This window comes from Eumetopias jubatus, unplaced genomic scaffold (genome assembly GCF_037043125.1).
Source record: "Eumetopias jubatus isolate StellerSeaLion01/CBP00866 unplaced genomic scaffold, mEumJub1_p1.0 scaffold_9, whole genome shotgun sequence".
NCBI lineage: Eukaryota > Metazoa > Chordata > Mammalia > Carnivora > Otariidae > Eumetopias > Eumetopias jubatus.
In genome coordinates this window covers 129,876,703-129,901,420 of record NW_028274815.1, presented here as the reverse complement: position 1 = coordinate 129,901,420, position 24,718 = coordinate 129,876,703, and the positions used below count along the sequence as shown (strand labels likewise).

General features: G+C 55.0%; 2 protein-coding genes across 9 annotated transcripts in view; one reads left to right on the top strand and one right to left on the bottom strand.

Moving 5' to 3' along the window:
* RIPOR3 (RIPOR family member 3) overlaps nucleotides 1-14,738 on the top strand; it is a 74,666-nt gene extending 59,928 nt beyond the window's left edge. For 3 of the 5 annotated variants that reach the window (XM_028125199.2, XM_028125203.2, XM_028125202.2), the window contains 12 exons: nucleotides 373-502; nucleotides 1,880-2,452; nucleotides 4,331-4,461; nucleotides 5,449-5,563; nucleotides 6,219-6,354; nucleotides 7,006-7,167; nucleotides 7,387-7,446; nucleotides 7,784-7,945; nucleotides 8,430-8,632; nucleotides 9,676-9,759; nucleotides 11,197-11,287; nucleotides 11,737-14,738. In XM_028125199.2, the coding sequence (XP_027981000.2) occupies nucleotides 373-502; nucleotides 1,880-2,452; nucleotides 4,331-4,461; nucleotides 5,449-5,563; nucleotides 6,219-6,354; nucleotides 7,006-7,167; nucleotides 7,387-7,446; nucleotides 7,784-7,945; nucleotides 8,430-8,632; nucleotides 9,676-9,759; nucleotides 11,197-11,287; nucleotides 11,737-11,840 (1,951 nt within the window). In that variant the 3' untranslated portion in view covers nucleotides 11,841-14,738. Of the gene's footprint in view, nucleotides 1-334; nucleotides 503-1,879; nucleotides 2,453-4,330; nucleotides 4,462-5,448; nucleotides 5,564-6,218; nucleotides 6,355-7,005; nucleotides 7,168-7,386; nucleotides 7,447-7,783; nucleotides 7,946-8,429; nucleotides 8,633-9,675; nucleotides 9,760-11,196; nucleotides 11,288-11,736 lie in introns of all 5 variants that reach the window. The other 2 variants (XM_028125200.2, XM_028125201.2) reach the window with 2 other exon arrangements.
* Nucleotides 13,819-24,718, bottom strand: part of PTPN1 (protein tyrosine phosphatase non-receptor type 1) — a 63,044-nt gene continuing 52,144 nt past the window's right edge. For 3 of the 4 annotated variants that reach the window (XM_028125206.2, XM_028125208.2, XM_088026797.1), the window contains 6 exons: nucleotides 24,256-24,393; nucleotides 20,955-21,164; nucleotides 20,382-20,543; nucleotides 19,795-20,018; nucleotides 17,184-17,355; nucleotides 13,819-14,679 (listed from right to left, as the gene is read on the bottom strand). In XM_028125206.2, the coding sequence (XP_027981007.1) occupies nucleotides 14,566-14,679; nucleotides 17,184-17,355; nucleotides 19,795-20,018; nucleotides 20,382-20,543; nucleotides 20,955-21,164; nucleotides 24,256-24,393 (1,020 nt within the window). In that variant the 3' untranslated portion in view covers nucleotides 13,819-14,565. Of the gene's footprint in view, nucleotides 14,680-16,769; nucleotides 17,356-19,794; nucleotides 20,019-20,381; nucleotides 20,544-20,954; nucleotides 21,165-24,255; nucleotides 24,394-24,718 lie in introns of those variants that run through there. The other variant, XM_088026796.1, reaches the window with a different exon arrangement.

The following is a 24,718-nucleotide window of genomic DNA, read 5'->3' as shown; positions in this document are numbered from 1 at the left end:
GCGTCCCCTTTACAGATGAGGACGAGAGGGATGGTGACATCGTTGACCCAGAAAATGGCAGAACTGAGTGTCCACTGCGCTTCTGCTGAGCTTCTGAGGGGACCTCTAAAGGGGGTGCCATTCACATGAGTGGTGGCCGATGGTCGCCCCTGGCCATCTGGCTCAGGGCCCTCAGGGTGGTGGGAGTCTGAGACGTTCCCAAGGGGGTTGCGAATATGCACCTCGAGTCCCCAGGCTCTGTGCCTGTGACCCCAGGTCAGGCCAGGCCCCCCGCCAAGCCTCCATCCCTCTTATAAGTCCCCCGGGTCTGGTCTGTGCTCCTATGTCCTCCCAGGCGGTGATGGCACCCTGCCCTTCTGCTCTCTCCTCCAGCCCGTTTGATACTGAGAGCCTCCTGATGTCACCCAGCCCCACAGGCAAGTTCTCCATGGGCAGCAGGAAGGGCTCCTTGTACAACTGGACACCCCCAAGCACTCCCAGCTTCCGAGAGAGGTATTACCTGGTGAGTGAGCCTCCCCAGGGCAGGGATGCTGCGGTCACGCTGGGATTTCAGATGGGGGCAGCTCCCCCGGGGGCCAGCATGTGGGGCTGGGCCGAGCAGCCTGGTGCCTGGCGCCTCCGGAGGTAGCAAGCTCTGGACCCAGCCTCCCTTGTTTTGGGGACATCCTGGGTAGTTTCCGGTGCTTTTTCTTCCTCGCTGTCAGCCCTCCATTCTGGGGGCCTCTGGGCTTGGTTCCAGGTTTGGCTGGTTCTCCTGGAAACCTGGAGTGGGGTTCTCTGGATGGTTCTACCACCCCCGCCATAACCTTGGCCTCCGATTTACTTGTTTTACAATTAGATTTAATGTATGATTCTAGTAGGTAATACCTTGACATAGCGCACAGTAAAACCTCTCTTTCCTGTGACCTCCAGAGATCTGGGTCCCTTCCTTAGTGCCAACTATTGTTGTCAACTACTTCCATATTCTGGCCATGGTGGGCCCGGCATGCTTCAGTTAAAAAAAAAATATATATCACATCTGGTCCAGAGTATGGACTCTGGAACTAGACAGGCAGGCGTCAAATTCTGTTTATGCCTCTCACCTGCTGTGTGACCTCGGGCAAGTCACTCAACCTCTCTGGACGTCAATTTCTGTATCAGAGAGCTGCGACCAACAGCACCACTCTGGTGGGGGTTTGCAAGGATTAAACGAGTTAATACATGAGAAGTGCTTGGGAGAAGGCCTGACAAGAATAGCTGGTGCTGTGGGAACAGCAGTTGTCAGTGGTCTGCCTAAGGGGGGTGGGGGAGGGCCGCAGCAGAGGGGGCAAGGGCTCGCCCATTCACATCACTCATTCAGAACTCTGGGCCAGGCTCTGTTCTAGGCCAGGTGAGGACGGTGCCCTCGGGGAGCACTGCACTGCCTGCCCAAGGGGCTAGGGACCGTGGGAACAAAGCCAGGAAGGGGCAGGGGACTGCCGGAGCAAGGTGGGCCTTGCTCCTTAAAATAGGGTGTGCAGGGGAAGGTCCCCAGAAAAGGTGCCATTTGACTGAGGGCCTGAGGGGACAAGGGCACGACCACAAAGACCTAGGGGGAAGAACGTTCCAGGAAGAGAGGAGAGTCACCGCAAAGCCCTTGGCCAGGAAGGCGCCCAGCCTGGAGGCCAACAGCTTGGTGGCCCCAGGGGCTGGCAAGGAGTGAGTCCGAAGGACGATGGGGGTCAGGACAGACAGGCTGCAGGGTCCTGTCAGCACCTCCAGGCCGCCGGCCACCTTGGGCCTCAGTCATGTCCACAGGGTGGGTGTGCAGCGCGAGTGTTTAGGGAGGGAAGCGCCGCCGGGGGCCTCACCGTGGTCCCAGGTGCGGCAGTAAAGGATGCTCCTGTGTCCCCCTCCCCAGTCTGTCCTGCAGCAGCCAGCGCGGCAGGCTCTGCTGCTGGGGGGGCCGAGGGCCACTTCCATCCTCAGCTACCTATCTGACAATGACCTTCGGGGCCCTGGCCTGCGGAGCCAGAGCCAGGAGCTGCCCGAGATGGACTCCTTCAGCTCCGAGGACCCCCGAGACACGGAGACCAGCACATCGGCATCCACCTCAGACGTGGGGTTCCTGCCCCTGGCCATTGGCCCCAACGCCTCCATTGAAGAGGAGGCCCAGGAGGACGCCCAGCCCCTGGGCCTCCTGCCAGAGACGGACCACCTGGCGGAAGGCTCCTTTGTGGAGCAGCCTGGCTGGAGGAATTTGGGAATAGAGGGCCCCGACCTGCCACGGGGCTCCCCACTCCACAACCATCCAGCCCCGGGTAGCCAGAAAGACGACAATGAAGGAGAAACCAAGGACAGAGTGGATGGGCCTGAGGTGACCCTTGAGAGGCCCCTGCAAGAGGTCCTGGATTTACTGAGGTCCGTGGACCCGGCCCAGCCGCAGCTGCGGGAGCTGGAGTACCAGGTTCTCGGCTTCAGGGACCGGCTGAAGGTAGGTTTATTCATCAAGGGGCGGCAGCCCTGCTTTACCAGTGCCTAACAAGGGGGAGTAGTCTCAGGGGCCAGCCGGCCTGGGCCAGCATCCTGGGCAATGTCTTCCCTCGGGGCCTCAGTCTGCACATCTGTCAAGTGGGGAGAACAAAGGTCCTCGGTGGCCCGGAGGAGGACTATAAAAGGAAGTCGGGGATCACAGTAGATAACCTGCTCCACGTCTGGCCAAGAATCCGGCCCCATCTGGCATCTTCTGACCCGGGCAGGTTGGGGCTGGAGCTGGGTGTTCCATTCCCAAACCTGGGGTGTGTTCGGGGTCAGAGCGGGTGCCACAAAAGGCCCCGCGCAGCCGCACACCCTCCCCTGAACCTGCTTCTCGGCAGGGCCTGTGGCAAGGGCCGTCCTCGGTGGCTCTCAGCGGTGCTGGCCTGGGCAGATTATTCAGTTTTTCCAATTACATAATTTTAAATGTATGGGCAATAAAACGTGTAACACGAGCACCTACGTACACATCGGTTAATTTATGAAAGCACCGTCTTTGGTGTAGGACACACTGGGACTGAAGGAGTTTAACGGCTCTCTTCAGAAATTATTTGGGGGGATTTCGAGATTTAGAATGGGCCCAGCTACAGTGCTGAGGGGCCTAGTGCTCCTGAGCGCAGGGAGGCCGTCACAGGCCTGGGAAGACGCACGTGTGAGCTCAGCCTCGCTCTGGCGGGAGTTAGTGCTGTGGGGGCTTGAGCTCAGTGTTAGTGCAACGTCGGTGGAAGTTCAACACTGTGTCTTCACACCGAAACACACGTTAAGACAAGGTTCTGTGCTGACAGGCTGATGAAAATGTTGTGACCGGAGGCTCACGGTCTCTGCGCTTCTCCTAGGAGTGATGTTTGGTACACCGCGAATTAGGAGAACCGACTGTGCGCGTGTGTGTACACGCATATACACCCACACCCAAGGAAGAGAGACCCCCCCGCCACATTTTGTTTTTCTATCAGGAGAGGGGATCTCTGCAACTAGCCTTGTTATTCTCGTTAGTCAAAGTTTTCTCTGTGGGCTCCACCTTTGGGAGCCTCGTTCTGGCTCTCAAGGCAGGATCTGGGAGCACTCTGTGTGGGACGAGGCCTGGGCGTGCCGGGGATGGGGACACAGCAAGCCCTGGAGTCCCGCCATGAATCGAGAGGAGACCACCATCTCCCGCAGTGGGTTTCGAAGCGCCGAGGAAGGGACCTGCCTTTGAGAGCTGTGGCACCAACACTCTCTCCCCACCCCCGCCAGTCAGGGGGTGGCTCAAACGTCCCTTCCTTCCGCCTTTCCCTGAGAGAAGAGACACGTGAGATCTAGAGGCTCACCTGGCAGCCTATGAGCCTCCTGAAGAGGTTCTGACCCACGCCATCTTTTTCAAAATAATTTGGAATTGGTGGCCAATATTTAAGAACTGGCAGCTTCCCCCAAGTCTAGGTTTCCGGGTTTTTTTTGTTTTTTTTTTTTTTTAAGAAAATGGACCGATCTGGCAACCCTGGCCCCCCACATTCCCGAGTGGCAGGTGTCAGCGGGGGCAGAGCAGGAGCCTGGCCCTCTCGGGGGGAGGACGCACGTTCTGCTCCCCACCTGCCCCACTCACTCACTCCTGTCTCTCGCCCTGTCCCTGTGGGCTCTGTGAGCCAGGTGACGCTTTTCAGATCTGCGTCCCTTGTGCTCCCCAGCCATACCTCGTCACAGGCTATTTGGGAGGGGCCTCGGGCAGGGCAGTGCCCCCGTGCCCATCCTTGAATTGGGGGATCGCACTTGGGCAGCTGAGGCTCGCAGCCCTGCTGATGGACGGTGCCCACGAGCCCCTGTCCTCAGGGTCTGCCCTAAGGGCTCACCGCTCCATCCACAGCCTCGCGGAGCCCGCCAGGAGCACGCCTCTGCCGAGAGCCTGATGGAGTGCATCCTGGAGAGCTTTGCCTTCCTCAACGCTGACCTCGCCCCACAGGACCTGTCCCTGTTTGGGGGCTGCCAGGGTCCCCGGTAAGTGCACTCCCCTCCCAGCGCTGACCCCGGGGACCAGCCTCAGTTCCACGCTTCCTGTCGGCCTCCTGGCCGATGCCTTCCCTCGCCCTGGGCCCAACTTGTACCTCTCTTGTTTCTCTGTCGTGCCCCCGCCCCCGCATGCCCACTGCCTGGCGCAGAGCAGAGCTGTGCTGACCACTGAGTCAATGACCGTCCCCCAGCATGGTGCTGAGCTCTGAGCAATGGGCTGTTTGGTGTTTATCTTTAAAAAATGACGATAAGGTACATGGTAGAGCCTCTGTACTCTGCCTCCCGTACGGGCAGCAGTGAGCAGTGACCCATGCTCCCTGGTCTTCTGCACAATTCGCCCTGACCTCTGACACCAACTTCTTCTCAGCTCAGCAGCCCCCACCTGCCCCGCTCACGCCTTGCTCCTGTACCAAATCTCAGCAGCACCAAAGAGGATACACAGTAAACTTTGTCTCCTCCTCTCACGATCCCATGGGGAGGGGGTGGCACTCCACCTGCCATCGCAGTGTCACAGTGTCCTCAGGCCTTGGGCTCAGCTCCTACCATGAAGCCAACATGGTGCCAGGCCGGCTGGCTGGCAGGGTTGCACTTACCCCTCACTGCCCCGAGCTTGGTACTCCTGTCCCCCCTTTACAGATGAGTACACTGAGGCCGGGGGGGGGGGGCAGGCCGGTCCAGAGACACAGAGCTAAGGATTAGTTTGAGCTTCTGACTTCAGGTCGCCCACCCTGGAAGGTGTCCCCAGCTCCCCCGTCTCCAGGGCCCACGCCAGGCCAGCACCTGTTTTGAGTTGTTGCCGGCTTTTGCTGCTTTTCCTTTTCTCTTAGTTTTCTCCTTGGTCTAACTCTATCTCCCTGGGACGTGGAGTGGGCCTCCCTGACCAGAGCTCTGCAAGGAGGGAGGGTTTCTTCTACCGTTGGAGGGAGCCAGGCTGCTAACTGGAATGGTCACCCGGTTCTTCTCAATCCAACTCAGGAAGGACAGGACCCCGCCCCCGCGGAAAGCGTCATCTGGGGAGCTCACAGCCGGCACCCCGGAGCTGGACAGGCTGCTCACGGTCCACCTCCACGTCTGCAAAGCTCTGCTGCAGGTGGCTAAGGGATGGGGGTGGGGGGCGCTTGCTGGGAAACCGGGTTGGGGGTCCTCTTTGCAAAGAACTGATCTTGATCGTGGGGGGGAGCATGGTGCAAGGAAGAGAGACACCCCTCCCCCTCCCCCCCCCCCCCCCACCGAGAGCCAGTGAGACAGAGGAGGTTCCTCTGTGGAAGGTTCAGGCCCGGGTGAATAGCCACGTGGCTCTTACGCATCCCAAGTGCTGAACCAAAAGCAGTGGCCGCGGCTCCTTCGGCTGCAGGCGCCAGAGCTCCAATCCAAGCTGGCTCAACCAGAAGGAACTTTCTGGCTCACAGAATTGAAAGGCCCAGGGGTAGGCTTCGGGACCAGCTGGATCCAGGGGTTCAAATATCATCGTAACCGGGTCTCTCTTGGCTCTGCTTTCCTGCGTTGGCTGGCTTCACCTTCAGGCAGGCTCGCCCTTTCTGGTGGCAGAGGTCACCCCTGCCAGTCACAGCCTGCATCCCACCATCTCTGCCACCTTGGTGAATCAGGAATCCCCGGATGACAGCCAGAGAGCTACCGTCAAGATAGAAAGGATGGGCAGGGGGGAGGTGGGAGCTGCAGTCGTGATCACTGACCTCAGGGGCCATGTTCTGTGCTAACCTGGGGCATCACGCGCTGCTTTCCAGAAACTGGCCTCTCCTAATCTGTCGAGGATGGTCCAGGAGTGCCTTCTGCAAGAAGCTGCGCAGCAAAAGCAGGTTCTGGAGATGCTTTCTGTGCTTGATTTTGAGAAGGTCAGCAAGGCAACATCCATTGAAGAAAGTAAGTAAGTGCCCGCCACCCACGGGCGGCTCCTGTGAATGGCGTGAAGCGATGGGCTTCGAAGCCCAGGGGAGCCTCGTCTTCCCTCCTGATGTCCAAAGCTCCCTGGAGCCCAGGGGGGACGTGCTGGGGTGGCGACTGGGCTGTGCTCTGACACTCAGACTCTCTTGCGTGCCACCTTGGAGTCGGCGGCACACACCCTTCTGTCAGCGGCGCGACTCTGGGCAAATGATTCCCCTCTCCGGGCCTCAGCTTCCCCATCCGTATAAAGGGGAGGCCGCGGGAGAGTGTTCAGTGAGGTAATCCCCAGGCCACATTCGAGGCGCAGAGCGTGCACGCAAACATGAACAGTACCTGTGACCCCAGCCCTGCCCGCCCCCCGTGGAACCTCCCCGTGTCCATGAGGAGAGGCTAGAGGCAGCAGCTGTCCCCGCGCTGTGGGGGCTGTGGGGAGGGGCCCGGGGAAGGCAGTCACAGCTGAAGCTGCTGGTCCTCGTGGGTCGCGACTGGGAGGTGGGAAGGGAAGCTGCATGAAGTCCGGTCACCCCTCACCTCCCTGACCTCTGAGGCCTTAGAGCAGGAGGAAATCCTTGGGCCGCCTCCTTGCCGGCCCTTCCCCACCACCAGTGGGGTCCTGACCCGGGCTTTCAGTCGTCCCGCAGGCCGCTCGGAGGAAGGGGTGCCTGAAGCTGTGGAGAGGGTGCACGGAGCCCGGCAGGGTCCTGTCCTGCCCCGCCACGACGCTGCTGAACCAGCTCAAGAGAACGTTCCTGCACAGGGTCCGAGGGAAGTACCCGGGACAGCTGGAAATAGGTACCCCCGCCCCCTACGAGCAACGCTGTGCTGAGTCCCCGCCCCCCCCCCCCCCCGCCCGGGGCCTGGTTCTAGCCCTGCCTGCACCCCTGTGTCTTCATGGCACCGAGGGACGGCGTCTCTCAACCTGCCCCCGAGCCACCTCCTCTCACGGGGGACGGGAAGGAGTCTGTGGACCCCCGAGGCCGCCGCCGTTAGCCGACTGGCACATTTCTGCAGATGGACTGCGCAGCTCCCACCAGAACCTTAAAGGGGTTCAGAAAGAACGTTTATGGGAAGGTAGGCAGGAGAACAGTGTCTTCCAATGTTGGCTGGACTCTTCCTCAGAACGCAGAGCATCTCCCCTGCAGGGGCTCTGGAACTTGGGCCGCCCTGACCGGCACCTGGCTGCTACTCGGCCTGCGTGTTCCCAGGCGCCCGCGAGGCCTGGCCCGGCTCAGGGCAGGGGAGGCACCCCAGGAACGCCTGACTCGAGGCCTGCAGACCCCAGCTACCGCACGCTCCTCCTGTCAGGCCGAGGAGGCCCAGGGAGGGGCACCGACCCCTGCCGCACCTGGCGGGGGAGCGCCGAGGGGCCTGGTCTGTCTCCTCACGGCCTTCTCCCGTGTTTTGCCAGCGTGCAGGAGGCTCCTGGAGCAGGTGGTCAGCTGTGGCGGGCTGCTGCCCGGAGCCGGGCCTCCCGAGGAACAGACGGTCACCTGGTTCCAGTTCCACAGCTACCTGCAGAGGCAGAGCGTCTCTGACCTGGACAAGCATTTTGCCCAGCTCACCAAGGAAGGTAGGGGCTGGGAGGGTGCCGGCCTCCCAGCAAAAGGTCGTGAGAAGGGAGGACCATCCGTCCGCGGAGCCCTCTGTCCCGGCTCTCTGCAAGCCGGTTTCTCAGAGCCACTGCATGTTTCCCCTCCGCCTGTTCTCCGGAGAACCCAGGTTTGAGGAGATGGCGCGGTCAGCCCACATAGGGGGGTGAGCTCCAAGGGAAGGTTTTACAGAGCACAGAGTGGAGGTCAGAGCTGGGTACGAGCGGGACGCGTGGCCAGCCAGCGTCCTCGAAGTAGGGGCTGAGGGGTTCTTAATCTTCAGGGTGTATGTGATCCCTTGCTAGAAAGCCTTCCTAGAGGTTCCAGGAGGCCCCTGTGAAACCAATCCAGACTGAGGCTTGGTGATCACATGGGCCTGCGCTGGGCTTTGCTTCCCCGTGGCTCCTGGCAGCGGCCAAACGGACCTGCAGCCATACCGCCGACTGGTCCACTTGTGTCTTCCAGTGACACTCGTCGAGGAGCTGCAGTGTGCGGGGCAGGGCAAGACGGTCCGGAAGCTGCAGGGGAAGCGGCTGGGCCAGCTCCAGCCCCTGCCCCAGACACTAAGGGCCTGGGCACTGCTCCAACTGGATGGGACCCCACGAGTGTGCAGGGCAGCTAGTGTTCACCTGGCTGGCGCAGCCAGGAACAAGAACTTTCGGGAAAAGGTATGGCGTGAGGACGGGAGGCGGCAGCCCCCTGGCTATGTGTGTGTGAGTTGCGGGGAGGTTGGCTTTCTCTCTCAGAAAAGTACTCCAAAGGAGTGAGTGATGCTGTGAAGGGGGCGGCATTCGCTGCAAGATGTTTTGGTTTTTCAAAGATTTTGGTGTTTTAAGTAATCTCTATACCCGATCTAACTTACAACCCCGAGATCAAGGGTCGCATGCTTTACCGATGGAGCTGGCCAGGTGCCCCGAGACGTTCTGCTTTAGTTAGGCATGCGCCAGTGGCGTGAGCGCAGCCCTTTCTCCCGCCGTGGCCCTGGGCGACACCGGCCCTGCGGAGGTATCCGGGCTGGACTGGGCTGGGGCTGCCAGGCCAGCACCCGAGGATCCCACAGAACCTCACGCCACCGCCCGACCCCCTCGTTCCTCTCGGTGCTTCCGACACAACATATTCTACCCATTTGGTCTGAGATGTCGCTGGCATTTAGAATGAACGGGGCAAGACCGAGGCCTTCCAAAGGTCTCTTGGGCCACCCCATGGCCAGGTGCATTCTCACATGCTTCCTAAATGAAACCTGTGCCATTTTGGGAAGCCCGTGGCAGCGCTCTTCTGGCTGAGGTGGCCGAGGGGACGGGGCCATCGCTGTGACTGGGAAAGGGAGCCGAAGGGAAGAGATGCTTTGTCCTCGGGCCTCACGCAGCAGCTCTGCTTTCGGCCTACAAGGCCGCCTCCTTCTGTACGCCCAATTCTTCGGTTGGCCCCGGCCAGACATCTGATTTCTCTGATGTCACATTTTATCTCGATTTGGGAACTATTATTAGACAAAAAGAGCATTCTTCATTTTGATTACCATCAGCCCAGGGACCAGTGTTTTTAGAGATAAACCAAATATGCAGCAGACACCCCAAGACTGGGTACACCTGGCCCGAAGATGAATAGATCAGGGCCCGGATTCTCGTTTAGAGAAATATAAGCAGGGCTCAACTTATAGCCAGCATCGGGAGGACTGGCCAGCTCCCCCCCTCACAGAAACCTCATTCCCCAGGCTTTGCTTTTCTACACCAACGCTCTGACTGAGAACGATGCCAAACTCCAGCAGGCCGCATGTGTGGCACTAAAACACCTCAGGGTGAGTCTAACCTGTCCTCACTGGGGGCAGGGAGAAGCCCAAAGTTAGTTCATGTCAAAGTTATTCCACTGGGACCCCCCTCCCCAAAAATTACCACCAGCACAAAAAACAAAACAAAACAAAACAAAAAACTCAAAAAACAAAAACTCCTAAAGAACAAAAAACAGCCCCTGAAGAGCAGATGTCAGCTCCACCCACAGAGGCCCCTCGATAGCAGTCAAGGAGCATTTGCTCTGACTCTGCCTGAACAAGCAGGTGGCCCCAGGGACTCACTTCTGAGGCCTTGGACTCCTATGTTGTAATATCCTCAAACAATTTCTAAAAACACCATCAGCTCATTGTAGGGGAAAAAAAGGCGTAAAATACAGAAATGTAGAAGTTATCCATCATCCTAATAACTTAGCAGAAAGTACTGTTGGCATTTTGCTGTATTTCTTTTGTTTGTGGCTGTGGGGGGGGGCATTTAAAATCGTTGATCGTGCTAAATACAACTTAAAAGCAGTGAGTGAAACAGGAACTCTTAGTGGCAGGCTGGCAGCGCTTTCCAAGTCTCGAAGAGGCCGTCTTAAGTTAACGGACTCCCCCACTCTCGTGTGGTAGAAAATTGAGGTTCATCATCCATTTTTTTTTATTATAAATCGTGTCATTATGAGCATCTTTGTGCACCAAGCCTTTAAAAAAAATATATGGAGTTCTGAATGATCTCCTTAGGCTGAACGCTCCGAAACATGACTCCAGGCCAGAGAATATGAAACTTTTGGAGCCTCTAGATACAGCTCAGCCACTTACATTCGCAAAAGCAGATGGGAGAGGATGTCCATCTTGCCTCCTCCTCACCTGCATCTGGAACTCTCATTTTAGAAAAACCATTGCCAATCTGCTGGATGAAAACTAGATTAAACTCACTCACCCCATTCATTCTGGAAAGAACCATAGAGAAATTCTAAGAGGACCACCTGGTTATAATCAACCAACCAGTAAGGGGGTAGGGGTGGGTGCCCTGTGGAGGAGGCTGAAGGCGCTCTGGTCCTTGGCCCTGGAGGAGAGGACCAGGGTCAGCTGTGCCCAGACCTGGGCTCTGACCGATGCTCTCGGTCTGACCAGGAGGGGATGGTCAGGAGAGCAGGGAGGAGGTAGGAAGGTCCCGAGGGAAGCAGGTCTTCCCATTTTCAAGACAGGCCTTCTAGAAGGTATCCATAAAGCTCTGCCAATGGCCTGGCTCACGGGCAGGTGTCACGATGGAAAAGGTCAAGCACTTCCAATGGCACTCCTGATGAACTTGAGGCCACATAAGAAACCTGTTAAGCCTTCAGAAAAGGAAGGGGCTGAGGTCCCGAAGTCCATGCCAGGGCTGGTGTCTTGCAGAGCTTATAAAACTGGATTCCACCTGCTACTTAGAATGTTCCCTAATGGATCCTTCCCCCCACCCCCCAACAGGGCATCGAAAGCATCGATCAGATCGCCAGCCTGTGCCAGTCTGACCTGGAGGCCGTGAGAACAACAGCCCGGGAGGCCACGCTGTCGTTCGGTAAAGTACAGCATCAAACGCCTGGACCTGGTGCAGTGGGGTGCCCCGAGGACCTCCGGGAGGTGGTGCCAGAGAGGCCACCGGCCAGCACACAGGCTGGGCGCTGTTGGTGACCCATTTAACCGCATTTGGCCAAGACAGGTCTCCTTCATGGTTGAGGTGGCAAGAAGTGCTTCATTTCCCTCTTAAGCTTCAGTTTATGATCCTGGGGAACGAACACCAGATGCAAGGCAGGGATACAGTTCGGCAGATTCTGTCTTGAATGTAGCAGCAAGGCACTGGGTCCGTGCGAGGGGCCGGCAGGAGCTCCCCCAATGCTCCCTGCCTCTGCCCCTCACAGCAGCACCCCAGACCCATGCGTCAGTCAGCACTAAGGCCACCTTTGCTCCCCAGAGCAGGCACACCGAGGCGGGGGGACAATCCAGTGACAGATCACCTTCATATTTCAGGTGAGGAAGGACGCTTAGCCTTTGAGAAGATGGACAAACTCTACTTGGAACAAAGAGAAGAGGCCTTTTGCCAGGAGGCGGATGTTGAAATCACGGTATTTTAAGCCTCGGCCGATGAGTTCCAATGTGGCATCTTTGTCTTCGCTCCTGCCCCGCCCTGACACAGGGGCTGAGTTTGGGGTGGGGGAACGATCTGTGCTCCCCGCTAAGTGTGAGCTGGCCCGAGCTGCTTCCTCCGTCTCCAGACCAGTTACAAAGGCCAGGGGCACAAATGAGGCCTTTTCGTACCAGAGCAGAAGGGGCCGCACAGCACTTTGAGGGCTGTAGGACTTCAATCACACGATCAGCTTTTGCTTCGGAGAATCTGACCTTCCCCAGCCAGCGGCACTACCAAGGGGCCACGGGCCAGGCCAGATGAGGTCTGCAGCGAAAAGCTCCAAGAGGAACGCACGGCACTTGGGGTCTCCCTGCGGGTTCTCGTTCCGTAAGGACTGGGAGTGAGCTGGCAAGCGGGCTGACTGCTCTTGCTGAGGAGGACGCCGTGGGTTATGTCGGCAGCAGCAAGCCGTCCCCTCGGCAAGCTGGGGGCGGTGGGAAGGCACGCAGCCAGGGTTTCACGATTCAGGCTCTTAACCCGAGCTACGGCCCAAATGCCACCGCAGAGCCTGCTGACCACGGACCTTATTCCCCCGGCCGAGGAACCCTACTTGTCATGTCAGGAAGAGCGTTCACTTTGACCTCACTCATCAACATGGAATGAAACTTCTGAAGCAAGTCAACATAAGGCCTACTAAATAAACTGCTTCGGAAGTCATAAGCTGGTTTGAAAAAAGATTTCACTGAAGGAACATGTTTAAAGAAAGAAAATTCATTTCCTATTTAAATCTATTAAAAAACCTCCAACACGCCCCAAACTGTTTTTGTGTGGAGCTGTAGAGGCAGCCTGGGGTATGAACGCGACACCTGACAAAGGCGCTGGGGACTCTGTGACCGAAACCTTCTCATGTAAACTTCCTGTATATATTCTGTGCTTTTTGGGTGAACTTAGTATTTATTTGCCTTGTCCCCTAAATTTGATTTTTCTGAAATTTCGATTAAAACGATTTTTATGGGTGTTTCCCCTTACCTGAAAAAAGTAGAGAGCAGTGGTTGTTTCCCCAAACCCCCCGGGGAAGGAAAGAGTGTCCCCTCCCAGCCCGAAGGCGGGCTCCCCCACACGCGGCTCTAACGGAGGGCAGCCCCGTGCTGGCGGAAGGCTCCCCGAGTGCCCACTCCCACAGATACCAAGCAGCACGGCCCCTCCTTGTCTAGCCCTTGGCCTCATCTGATTTCTGCACCAAAGTTCCGAGTTCAGCGATTTTTTTCCCCCCCACACTGGCATTCTACCTCTTCGTGAAAGCTTAGATGCCATTTTTGTATCTGAAACCAAGACTGAAGTGACAGTGGGTGTGACACCACCGTCCTGTGGCCACATGACCACAGCCCGTGTTTACTCCCCAGTTCTGCGGATCCTGCCAGGAGGCCCAGCGGCCAGTCATACCACCCTGGAAGATATAAGGGAATTTTTTGTACTGTTTTTGCAACATTTTATAAATCTGAAATTATTTCAGAGCAAAAAGTCAACCGATCACCTTAGAGAAGATTAACGGCGTACAAGGAAGGGAAAACTAGGTGACTTTTTTTTATCCCATCCTTTCTCCGTCCAGCGTGGCTCAACAGAGGTACTGAGAAGTGGTGACCGTGGGTCTCACGGGCAGCCGGCCAGGGACACATTCTGAGCAGTCCTCTAAGTAACTTGAGTAGGTTTGCTAAGGCCGCCCAGGGCCCTGGACGTCCAGAAGGTGGGTTCTGTCGTCATCCAAGAAGCTGGGTTGAGGCCGGAAGTGTCAGTAAACTGACCGGGAAGGGAACGGTCCCCCAGCGCAAAGGCAAGCACAACCCCAGGAGGCCGCAGTAACCCTTGGCCGCCTGACCGACAGGACCTGCTTCTCGGTGGTGGTGGCGGCAAGAAACAGGAGGTACCCGTCCTTTAGGCCCATTAAACAAAGGCATGGGAGGCACCCCAAATCCATGTTCTTTAGAAAAAAAAAATTTTATTGTTGCAACTAAAATGCAAACCCATCATTTATATGGCAAGTTGGAAATCTGTACAGTTTGACAGTTCTGTGAGGTCACAGAAGACCCTGAGACGCGCCCCCCACCCCCCCGTCATGCATCCGTGTATACACACACCTGAAAAGGTATTCTACCAAAACACCTCACTTTTTTTGTGTGTTTTTATTTTTGTAAAAATGGTTTATTCCATGGCCATTATAAAAAATAATGACCTGATGAGTAAATATCGGCTTAAGGCATAGAGCAGAGCAGCTCACTACTTCTCTAACATACGTGTAACAAGATGGAGAGCCATCTGTTTTCCAAGGATAGGAGGTTAAACCAGTATACCCATCCCGAAAGGCTACTATATACACGCACCCGAACTACCACGTACATATACAGGACTTCAGAAAACAAACAAACAAACAAGCCCAACTCAAAAATGCTTACAGCCTGGCACCTCAGCCTCATCCACACCTCACCAAGGCTCTGCGGAGCGATGCCTCAGACGTTCCCACCACAGAATTTCTCTGCACGGGCTTCTAACACGTGAAAGGCAAAATGTGAAAATGCTGGCAAAAGAGCAGCTCGTGAGCTACAGCTGCCTTGTTTTTTGTTTTGTTTTTCTTGTTAAAAAAGCCACTTAACGTGGAGGTCTCAAGTTCCCTTGCAGGAAGAGTCGTGAGCACCATCAGTCCCCAGGATTCAAGGGCGGGGGCAGACGTGGCTCTCTCAGCAAGGCCCCCGGAACGGGGCGACGGCAGGTGGACTCCGAGGGACTGTCACCCAGATTGCTTCAGGACGTGTGGCTGGTTTCCAACAGTTGCCTTGGTTCCAAATCACCGTCTGCTCGAGAGGAGTGTGAACCTCTGAACGTGGAGGCTGATCCCCAAGGTGTTGGGTGGGGCGGGGGGGGGAACCCTGCTTGCCTAAGTGTCCAGAGCGTGAGGTGTGACTATGGCTTCCCATACCCTTGGAATGTCTGAGTTACAGTGCGACCCGGCTGGACAAGGCCAGGCCGGGTCTCACCAGGAAGTCACCAGAGTGTCATGCCAGGAATTCGGCAAATATCTCTTACTGGAAAACATCACTCCATTGCTGAATGGCGATGATTTTAGCAAGTCTTAGGAACCACAGCCACGGAATGATCAGATCATGCAAAGGTAGATTGGACTTGTACATGGGGCACATTAATAAGCAGAGAGCGAAGTATTTCAAGCACGTGGTATTTGATGGGGACACAAGACGACCGTACATGCATTCTAATACACACAGGGAAAGCAGTGATTGAGAACAAGATTCTACCAGATAACCGGGAGGGGGTAACTGGGACAAAGTAATCTCACGTCATGTATCTTAAATATCCAAATGTTCAGTATATATTATCCCATGTTCTATAAACATATGCCAAACCTCTGCTCACCTTACCCACAATGTCACGAAATAACAACTGCTTACAACCGTCCTCCTTCCTAGTACTGGTCTGACGCAGCAGGCTCATGGCAAAGTCTTACGTTCCCAGCACTACCTGAGGGTTTATTATTGTCCTTTTTGATAAAGCCCTTGATGCAAGGCTGACATCAAAAATTTTTAATACATTATTGGTTTAATAAAATGCTAGTGCACTATGGACGCCTTTGGGGAAAAAAACAAAAACAAAAAAATAAATATGGAGTGGAGAGGCTCACTGCACACAGTCTCTGTTGGAGGTCCAGGGGGAGGACACCGTGTGCTGCCCACCCGGGATGTGCTGGGCCACACCAAGAGGGAGCGTGCGGCAAGGCGAGCCTCGCGACTTGCGCAGGCCACCGGCACCGGACTCTCCTTTGCTCTCCTCAAAAAATGGGTTGTGGATTTGGTACTCGAAGGAAAGAGAGGGGCAATAAAGTCAAAAGGAGTAAGAACCAACAGCCCGGGGCAGGTGGTTTTAGTGCAGAACAAACGTCCGTCCAGGTCACGGCTGGCTACGCTGTCCTCGGCCCTCCCCTCCCACGACATGCCTGCTAGGCGGGCACGGGCTCTGCCAGCAGAGGCGGGCAGTGGGGTGGGTCAGACTATGTGCTGCTGCTGAACAGGAACTGGAATGAAACCGAACATTTTCAGATGAACCCAGCCCCCCCACCGCAGAGCCGCAGACTCACGCACTAGCCCCACCCCCGCCCCCCTCCGGCCCCCAGCCCCTCCGGCCTCCAGCAAAGGGGGTTTCCTTTCTCTTTTACAAGAGCCCCCCTCCCCAAAAATCACCCCGAAGGAAAACCTTGTTTACATGTTGTTAAACCATCCGATGTACTCAAAGATGGTCGCTTGGAAAGAGATAAAATATTTAAAAATTTTTAAGAAGTCCTGTGAGGTGATTTCCATGACCAGAGTTTTGAGGCTAACCCTCCCTCTTCCCCTCACTTTAACAGCAACACACTTCTCACGTGTGGACTTCTACTGAAACAGCATTTATATTCCAAAGAAAGTGGAAATTTTTCCTTCTGGACCTCAATGGCAGGGGTGAGAAGCTGGTGGCCACCCTGCCGTGACCTTGGGCCCTGAGGCAGGGGCCTTGAGGAACCCCATTTGAGGAGGTGGGGGGATGAGGGCGGGGCCTGACCCAGAAAGCTGGAAGGAGAAGGGACCGATGGAGAAATGAGCAACGGGAAACCGGTGGGGACACCCTGAGCAAAAGCAGAAGCTGGGCTTTGTTTTCTAGAGCTGGCCTTCTGTTGTTTCTCTTCTAAAAACGGGAAAGCTCGCAGGCACTGTCCGAGCTCAGTACGCGCACAGCAGAGGAAGCGACTGAGCAAGACCGCGCCCTAAACCCTTAAACCCTCTTCTCCAAAGGAGTTTACATTCGTAAAAGCATGGGAATCTTTCCCTGGGAAATCAAATATAAACTGTGTATCTGGTGACACCACCTAAGGGTACAAGAAAGTTTCATAAGTGCCTAGTCTTTTTTCCAGAAATAATAAAAGCTGCTTTTTATAAAGGTTAAAAACAACAATGTGTTGTAATTCTATTATTTTTTTTCAAAAACAAATAACAATAACCAAAAAAAAAAGAGAGAGAGAGAGAGAGAGAGAGACACATATTTGGCATTTTCTCTACTTACTCCTGAATAGGTTAAGGCCCTGAGATTAGACTCTCGTATAGTCTTGGGACCACAGGGCTCCTTAAAACCCCAGTGCATCAATCCTCAATTCTCTCTCGTTAGCCCTTCACAGTTCCAGACTTTAAAAACTTTTGCTCTGTTTCTTCTGAGACTGGCTCAGATCCTTCCACAGCACTGAATGCTAACGCCGGGCTGTCGGCCAGTGCTTTCTGTACACGTGGTCCTGCCAGCACATCCGTCAGTGAAAACATACCCTGTAGCAGAGGTACGCGCCGGCCGTGAGGACCGTGGCCATGCACATGTTGACCAGGAAGGGCTTCCAGGGAGTCAGCGCCTGGTCCTGCTCCTCCTTGGGTGGCGAGGGCTCCCCCTGGGCAGGACCTGCCCCCACGGCCCGCCTTCTGACTTCAGTGTCTGGACTCGTGCTGCGGGGTTGGAAGGACAGAGACGGGTTACGCCTTCTGGGGAAGACGGCGGCGAGGCCGCTACGACTGTGGCTGGACTCCCAGGAGAAAACGAGCCACCTGTAAACAGACCTCGGCCGTACGGACATTGCCCTGAAGCCCACCTGTCGGACCTTCCCTCCCGCCCCACCCCAGCGAGGCCCAGGAGGCCCCCACAGCCAGGGTATGGTTCTGGAGACTCTCGTGGCCTCGCTGGTGATGGAGGGTGGGTAAGACTCTGCTGAGAAATACAGGCGCTGGGGCAAAGGTAGGTGCTACTTTGTCCTGGGGTTTGCTTGGAGAACGTTCCCCTTCAGATCGGGGAAGGCAATGGTGTGGCCCACAAGCTACCACTCCCTCCCCGGGCCCCCTACACAAGAGCCTTTGCTGCTGCTGACGGGAGGACATCACGCACGCCCTCTGTCCCTCAGCCCGCCCTGTCCCAGGCTCGAGGCCCCAGCATCAGTCCGATCCCGCCAGCAGGACAGCTTCTCAGGCCTCCTGCGTACAGCAGACTGGCTGCCCTCCTGGTGGCGGGCCGGAGCGCCCCCGCGGAGACCATGTGCACTGTGTTCTCATTCCAGGCCTGTCTCAGGAGAGGCTGAGGCCCTTCCTCTCCAGCCCCCCCCACCGCCGCTGCCCTTGCCTCCCTCAGAGGCCCTGACCACAGGATGTCCTGCTTCTCCTATGCATCTCCACAGCCTTCCTACCCCAGCAGCACCTCGTGTGGTGGGCAGGACCACCCTGAGGCATCCCCCCCCTGCCCCCACCCCGGGAGACAGGAGGAAGTGGCACAAAGCACCTGCTTTTCGGCAGCCTGCCGTGAGGCCCAGGCTACAGGGCTGAGACCCGTGTGCATGTGGGCCCCCACTGGTGTCCAGAGGCACAACTCCACTGTTTCCTGGAACTCTCTGGCTTTTAGCTTCCCCAATCCACACCACCCTCCTCACCACCTTCGCACACACACTGAAAAGCACCCCTCTCTCCACCGCGGTCTTAGCGAATATAGAACAGAACACATGACGGACTGGACACCAGTCACATACCAGCTCTCACCTCTCTCACCCTCAACTCTTGGCAGGCCCTCAGATGGAGCACGCTGGCTCGCCCTGCGAACATGACCAGAGGCCCCGGGAAGCTAGGCGTGTCTCCCTGGGGGACTGTCACTGAGCTGCTGCCGAGCACACCACCTGGCACGTGCTCTGGGAGGCCCCACTGGACAAGTCTCTCTCAAGCCCTAGAACCAGATGTAATGTTGCTGTGATAGGGACCCAGTTGCATGAATGGCCCTGGTGACTTAAGTGCATGGGTCGGGACTGGGGCCTGGCACTCAGCATTCGGCAAGGTGCCCACGTAAGGTTCTGATGATCAGTGTAGCCAGAGGACCACTCAGGCACACACCATGTATAACCTGCTTTCTTGAGTATTACAATTCCACTGTCCAGCCACATTCACGCATTCCCGATCCTATCCTTTAACAGCTCCAAAATATCCCAGGGTAGGGAGAAAGCATGATTTACCCAATCCCTAGATATGTAACCGGCTCATCTCTAATTTTTCACCATTCCAAATGATGCCTCAATGAATACCTCTACCTACAGATCTCTTTGGACACCCGTTTGCAAAGTGTTGCAAACCAAATTTCTAGATGTGTACAAATGCCGGGTCAAAGCACGCGCTCATCCAGGAGGCAGGAACCAAGGACACTGTCTCCACAGGCTTGGGCTCAGGCTCCCTCCCATTCATTCTTCATGCTTCCACACCTCATGCAGGCAGCCTTCCTTGAGCACCCCGGGAAGGCAGAGTCTCTCTTCTCGCAGGCTGACCACCGCAGTGTGCACTTCCAGCCCCTTCCTGCCCACAGGCTCTCACCCATATTCCACTGTCCCTGTCCCAACAAGATGGTCTAGAACGCAGACCAGGGGCCATGTTCTAGTGAACTCAGTATTGCACATGCATCAATATGTGCTCAATAATCTTTGCTAAATGGCATTAAGTTAATCAAGACTGCACGAAAAGGTTAAATTCCCAGAAGGACCATTCTGGGGGCTGAAAGTGCATGGTCTAACCTGGACAGCATGTTTCAGGACTGGCTGGAAGCCAGGGGCAGGGCATGGTCATCTCTCGGCGGGACTCGGTTACATGAATCCCTGATTCCAACGGGCACCACAAGGTGGTGCTAGAACCCCACTGAAGGAGGTCCCTTGGGGGTGGGTGGGGGGGGGGGCAACCTGTGGCCGCCTCAGATGCCCCTGGCTGTAGGAGGATGATGGTGATGGTCCAGGGGTCCCATTCCCCAAAGACACAGAGGCAATGCTTGCCAAGAGGAGGCCGTGTCCTCAGGGTTTCAACAGTAACGTGTTTCTGGATCAGAAGGTCAGTCCCCCTCACCACCAAAAGGCCAGGCCCCCCTGGCCTTACCTTTCCAAGCCGCAAGGGACATTTAAGGGGGCTCCGGTTTCCTCCTTGATGGAGAAGGCTTCTTTATCCTCCCCAGTTTCGTCCTTCACCCACTGGTGGTTGGGGAAGAATTCCTTGCACTTCCCATTATGTGGCTCCAGGATTCGTTTGGGGGGCCGGGGAGGAGGGGGGACGTGTTCGGGTGGGGGCTCCAGGTCCTCATGGGAGAGCTCCTTCCATTGCTCCTAGGGAAAGGGGCAAGAGAAAGTCCCATTAGGACTCACAGTGGGCTGATCTGTCAGGAAATCTGCTCCCCTTTAAAGTGAGTAGAGGTGAGGGGCTCTCTCTGCTTCCTGAGGCTACAGACACGTATACTTGGAGGATGAAATCTTTTGAGAACAAAGTCTATTCTCCCTATCAATGTTCTCTACGTCAGCACATCCAAGGCAGAAATTGGATCACAACTTTCTAGCTATTTAGTACACGAAGGATAGCTGTTTCTTCTGACACATGACAGAGTATTTGAACTTTTACAACTGACAGCCTCCTTCTTCATAGACAAAAATTCAAAATCAACACACCTGGATGCAGGCAGAAGCAAGGCTTACCTGCACTGAAGCGTCTCCCATGATGAATTTGGCACCTTCGATCACAGCTAGGTAAGAGAAACGGAGCTGGTCTGCTGTCTGGATCAGTCCCATCCGAAACTTCCTCATTTCTAATAGAACTTTCTTGATGTCGACAGAAGAAGGGTCTTTCCTCTTGTCCATCTGAAAGCCAGAGAGGAGACACCATTCAGCCAGCCCCACTCCCAAGTACAATGTGATTTTCAATGTTCTGGAAGAGTCCTCCAGTTTCTACTTGGGAAAAATCACAGTGGGGAGACAGAATTCTAGCAAATATGTGAAAATGCAGCAAAATCGGGACCACTAGAGCACAGGGGAAAGAGTACGAGAAAGGAATTCTTTGGGTCTTCCTGACGCCACATTCCACTTAAGAACATCCCTCTGAACAAAGCTACTTAGCTTAGAGCTACTTTCACAGGAGGAAAATTGTTAAAAATTGAAGATCTTGGCTAGTTTACTGCAGAGACGATGACAGAGAAACTGGGGGCAGGCCATGGGAGGGGGGCGCTAAAATGGGCTTCCTTCTCCTCCCGGGGCCTCCAGGGGCCTCCTTACCAGCAAGAGGCAGGTGTCAGCCAGACAGAAGGTCCCCGACCTGCCGATGCCGGCACTGCAGTGCACCACGACAGGGCCGTGCTCTGTGCTCAGTGACCCCGACTCACGAACTTTAAAAAGAAAGTTCAGGAATGAAGCTGGCGATTCGGGGACTCCAAAGTCAGGCCACGTGGTATAGTGGAAATGTAAGATCTCTCGAGTTTCTTGAGACTGAAAGAAAGAAAGAAAGAAAGAAAAAAAAAAAAAAACCCCAACAACTCATGATGATTCTAAGAGAATCATCTGTACAGAAATCACTGCTTCCAAGCAAAGCACCAAGTGTACCCCCCCATCTAACTCGAAGAACAGCTTCCCTTCTCAGAGTTCTTTCCGTCTACTCACCCAGCCAAGAAACACCAAGCACTGGGGTGCCCGACACTGGACCCGGAGGCTGCTCCCGCCTCGACTTCCCCCTTCCTTTAGCGTGGAAACGTTCTCGCCTGCATCTCTCCTCCGGTGCCCCATCCCCTCTGCTGTCTTCATGGTTACAAGTGATTTCTCCCCATCCCACAAGTCACAATGATGCCGTGTGGGCGCCCACGACAATCCTGTCCTAAAGCACCGTAAGGTTTCCCATGAACGAGTAAAACGCGTAACTGCACGTGTGTGGCACCAGCTCTGGGTAACTCAGGGCCTTACAAGACTATCTGGAAGTCTCAGAGGATTGTCATTTTAGAGAAAAAACCACCTCAGTCTCCAAAGACTGGTAGCTGTCAGGTGCGGCTCGATATGCAGCTGAAGAGAAGGGAGTCAACGCCAGCCCCGCCGGCCCTGCGGCGTCCCAGCGCTGGACTCAGCAGCATCCTGAATTCGCACATCGACCCCGCAAGGCCTGTATTCCCATATTCCCATTTTCTCGGCTAGGAAACTGAGGCTCGGAGGCCAACCCTCCATGAAGTGAGGAAACAGGAGTCAAAATCTAAGTTTGCTTGACTCCAGAGCCCATGTTCAGAGCCTGCTGCAGAAACTTCTGAGATGAGGGCTCTGGCCCTTGTCCCCAACTGTTTCTCCCCCTGGCCCCGTCTGCTCCCAGTGGAACAGAATGAAGAATGGCCTCTGGTGCCATTTCCAGTTCTGCTCCTTCCTCTGAACCTATGAAGAGTCCAGAGGCCTGCTTACCAACAATGCCTCCCATCGCTTAGCAAAATGTCCACAACGTGCCTACCATGTGCCAGCCAACGTGCCTGGCAGCATAAGGTAAAGACACTGCCCTTGCCCTCCCAGAGCTTACAGCTTTAGTTCTAACAACCTCCCTGGGCCCAGGGTGATGAAAACTTGCCGAAGAGCCTACGATAAACACCAACGACTTAACACCAGCAAAGAATACACGTACGGAACCCTGCACCAGCTCTGACACACGGGTACCCTTCTGCAGAACTGGAAGAATCTGCAGATGACATTAGGATCATTTATAGAACCACCCGGGGCAATGCCATTTTTTCCTCCCTAGAAAATGGTCTCCTTGTATGGCTTAAAATGAGAAATGCCCTTTCTCTTTTTCAGGGAAAGAAAAACACTTAAAAATAGATTTTTAAAATGAAGTAAGAAGAAAATATACCAAAAGCAAGTTCCTTCTTTAATCATTAAAAAGGTGTAGATCATCTCCTGTTGACACCCTCCCTCACAGCTGCCCACCTCTTTCTCAAGGAATTTGTTCTAAATCTCTGCTTGAAGAGATACACCTCTGAGAAAAGAATTTTTAAAGAACAAAGTCTGTTAGAGCAAACAGACCTTCGCAACATCAAAACCTCCACGCTGCGGCAGGTGATCCGCCATGCAAACAGCACGAACCCCTTCTGCTCCATCTGAATTCCATTTCCCCTCAACAAACGGGAGAAATTTTCTCAAAGTTTACCAGAAGTCCCTCTGAATGTCAGGCCTGAAAATTTTAAAAAGCATGAAAAAGAACGTCTATGACATAATCCTCCAGGCACATTCCACCACGCTGCCAACATTATTCCTGAAAATCCTCCATCAAGCCCTCCATAAATCACAGCCTCGGAGGCTGGGTGTGGGGCTGCCGCAGGCTCGGGCTGCAGAACGCTCGCATGGAGAAGAGTCGGCGCGGGCTCAGCTGCACCACTACATTCCACAAAAAGCCACGCAAAGCCACGCAAAGCCACGCGACTTACTTTCCTCTGCTTCGTGGTAACCGGCACTAAGTTCTAGATCTTACTTCAGTGAGGAATTCAACAACAGGAGTCATGTGGACTGGAAAGCAGTCAGCTGAAAACTAACACGTGAGCAGAACTCAGGGGCAGCCCCCCAGCAAGCCCCCACCCAAGTCTGCACTGCTCCCGCCTTCCCTCCAGTCTGGGTGGGGACTGCCCTGGATAATCCGGTCACTTCAACCCCACAGAACCTGCTAACCCTTCCCGGCACGTGCTCTGAGCCTGTTGTTGCTCTAACATTTCGCTATATTCCCTTCTGAATCCTTACAAAAGCCCCATCTGAAAGCGGAGGAAACTGAGACGCGGTGAGATGTGGTGCCCCTCCCCAAAGTCTGACAGTCTGACATGGTGGGGCCAGGAATCCAGCCCAGGGAGTGGGCCAGAAGGGAGTGGCGACCGCCATGGACAACGTCGTCCCCAGGAGCTGCCGGGAGCTCCCTCCTGCTGCCAGCTCTGGCATAGGGTCCTTCGGGTGATGGCACCTGGTGAATTATTTCGAATCCCCAAGGGCAGGGTCTTCTGTGGTACTGCTTCTTAGAGCACTGTGCCTTGCTTGACCTGTTCCAAGACCATCTTCCAATGAGAGCTAGCAGCTGGTGTTAGTTCTTCCCATGACAAATAAGCCCAAGACCTCACTTAGAAAACGTATACAGACTATGACCTTGGGAGTCATTCCCAGAAGGGCCCTTCTTCCCTCACTTCAAGCTAAAGAGACTGTGGACAAGGAAAGAGGCAGCGGCTGCTATGTAATCTGCGGCCACCACTGCAGTCCCTCTGTAGTTGCAAAGACAGGAACAGAGAGAAGTTTTAGGTGAGAAAGTCCCTTTTCCCTGGAAACCGTGATGAACTAGTGTTACAGTTCAGGGAGAGAGTTCTGTGGAGGAGGGAACTGAGGACACCCCTGGACACCCCCGCCCCGCCCCCAGCTCCCCTGGTATATAAGCGGGTAAGCTCTGCTTTCAACAGGGCTAAGACCACACCTTGCTCAGAGTGTACAAAACTCGGAAAAACTGGCACTAGGTAATATCACCCAAGTAGAAAGACCTCTCAAGCAGCGGTCGTGGGAAGGATGAAGTACATGTCATACTCACTGTAAGGTTTTCCAATTCTAGCTGCCGTACTGTGTAATACGACTTAATATCTTCAGAGATCAAGGTTAATTTCAAATTTGTGTCTTCAAAGATCATTTCTTTTTCTTCTTTTTGTGGCCAGTACTGCGCACATTTTAACTAGGAGAGAAAATGATGAATTATTATAAGCAACGGACTGTTTTTCCCATGAAGAGAGGTATGGAGTACCTTCTATGAGCTTCAGGACAATCCAAAGGAAAACCAGGGGTTTTCTGACCTGGGAAGTCACCATCAGCAATAACCTACTTGCCTCTTGGGGAGATGGGGGGAGGGGGTTAAGACAGAGGGCTAGTTGGGCAGAGAGGGCTCAGACCTCCAAACACAGCTGCTCCCCAAACAAGGAGCTGCTTCAGGGGTCTGGCCCTTCTGGACCATCTACGAGGTGAAGAAAGACTGTACCAAAGCTTTAGTCTCTCACAGACTA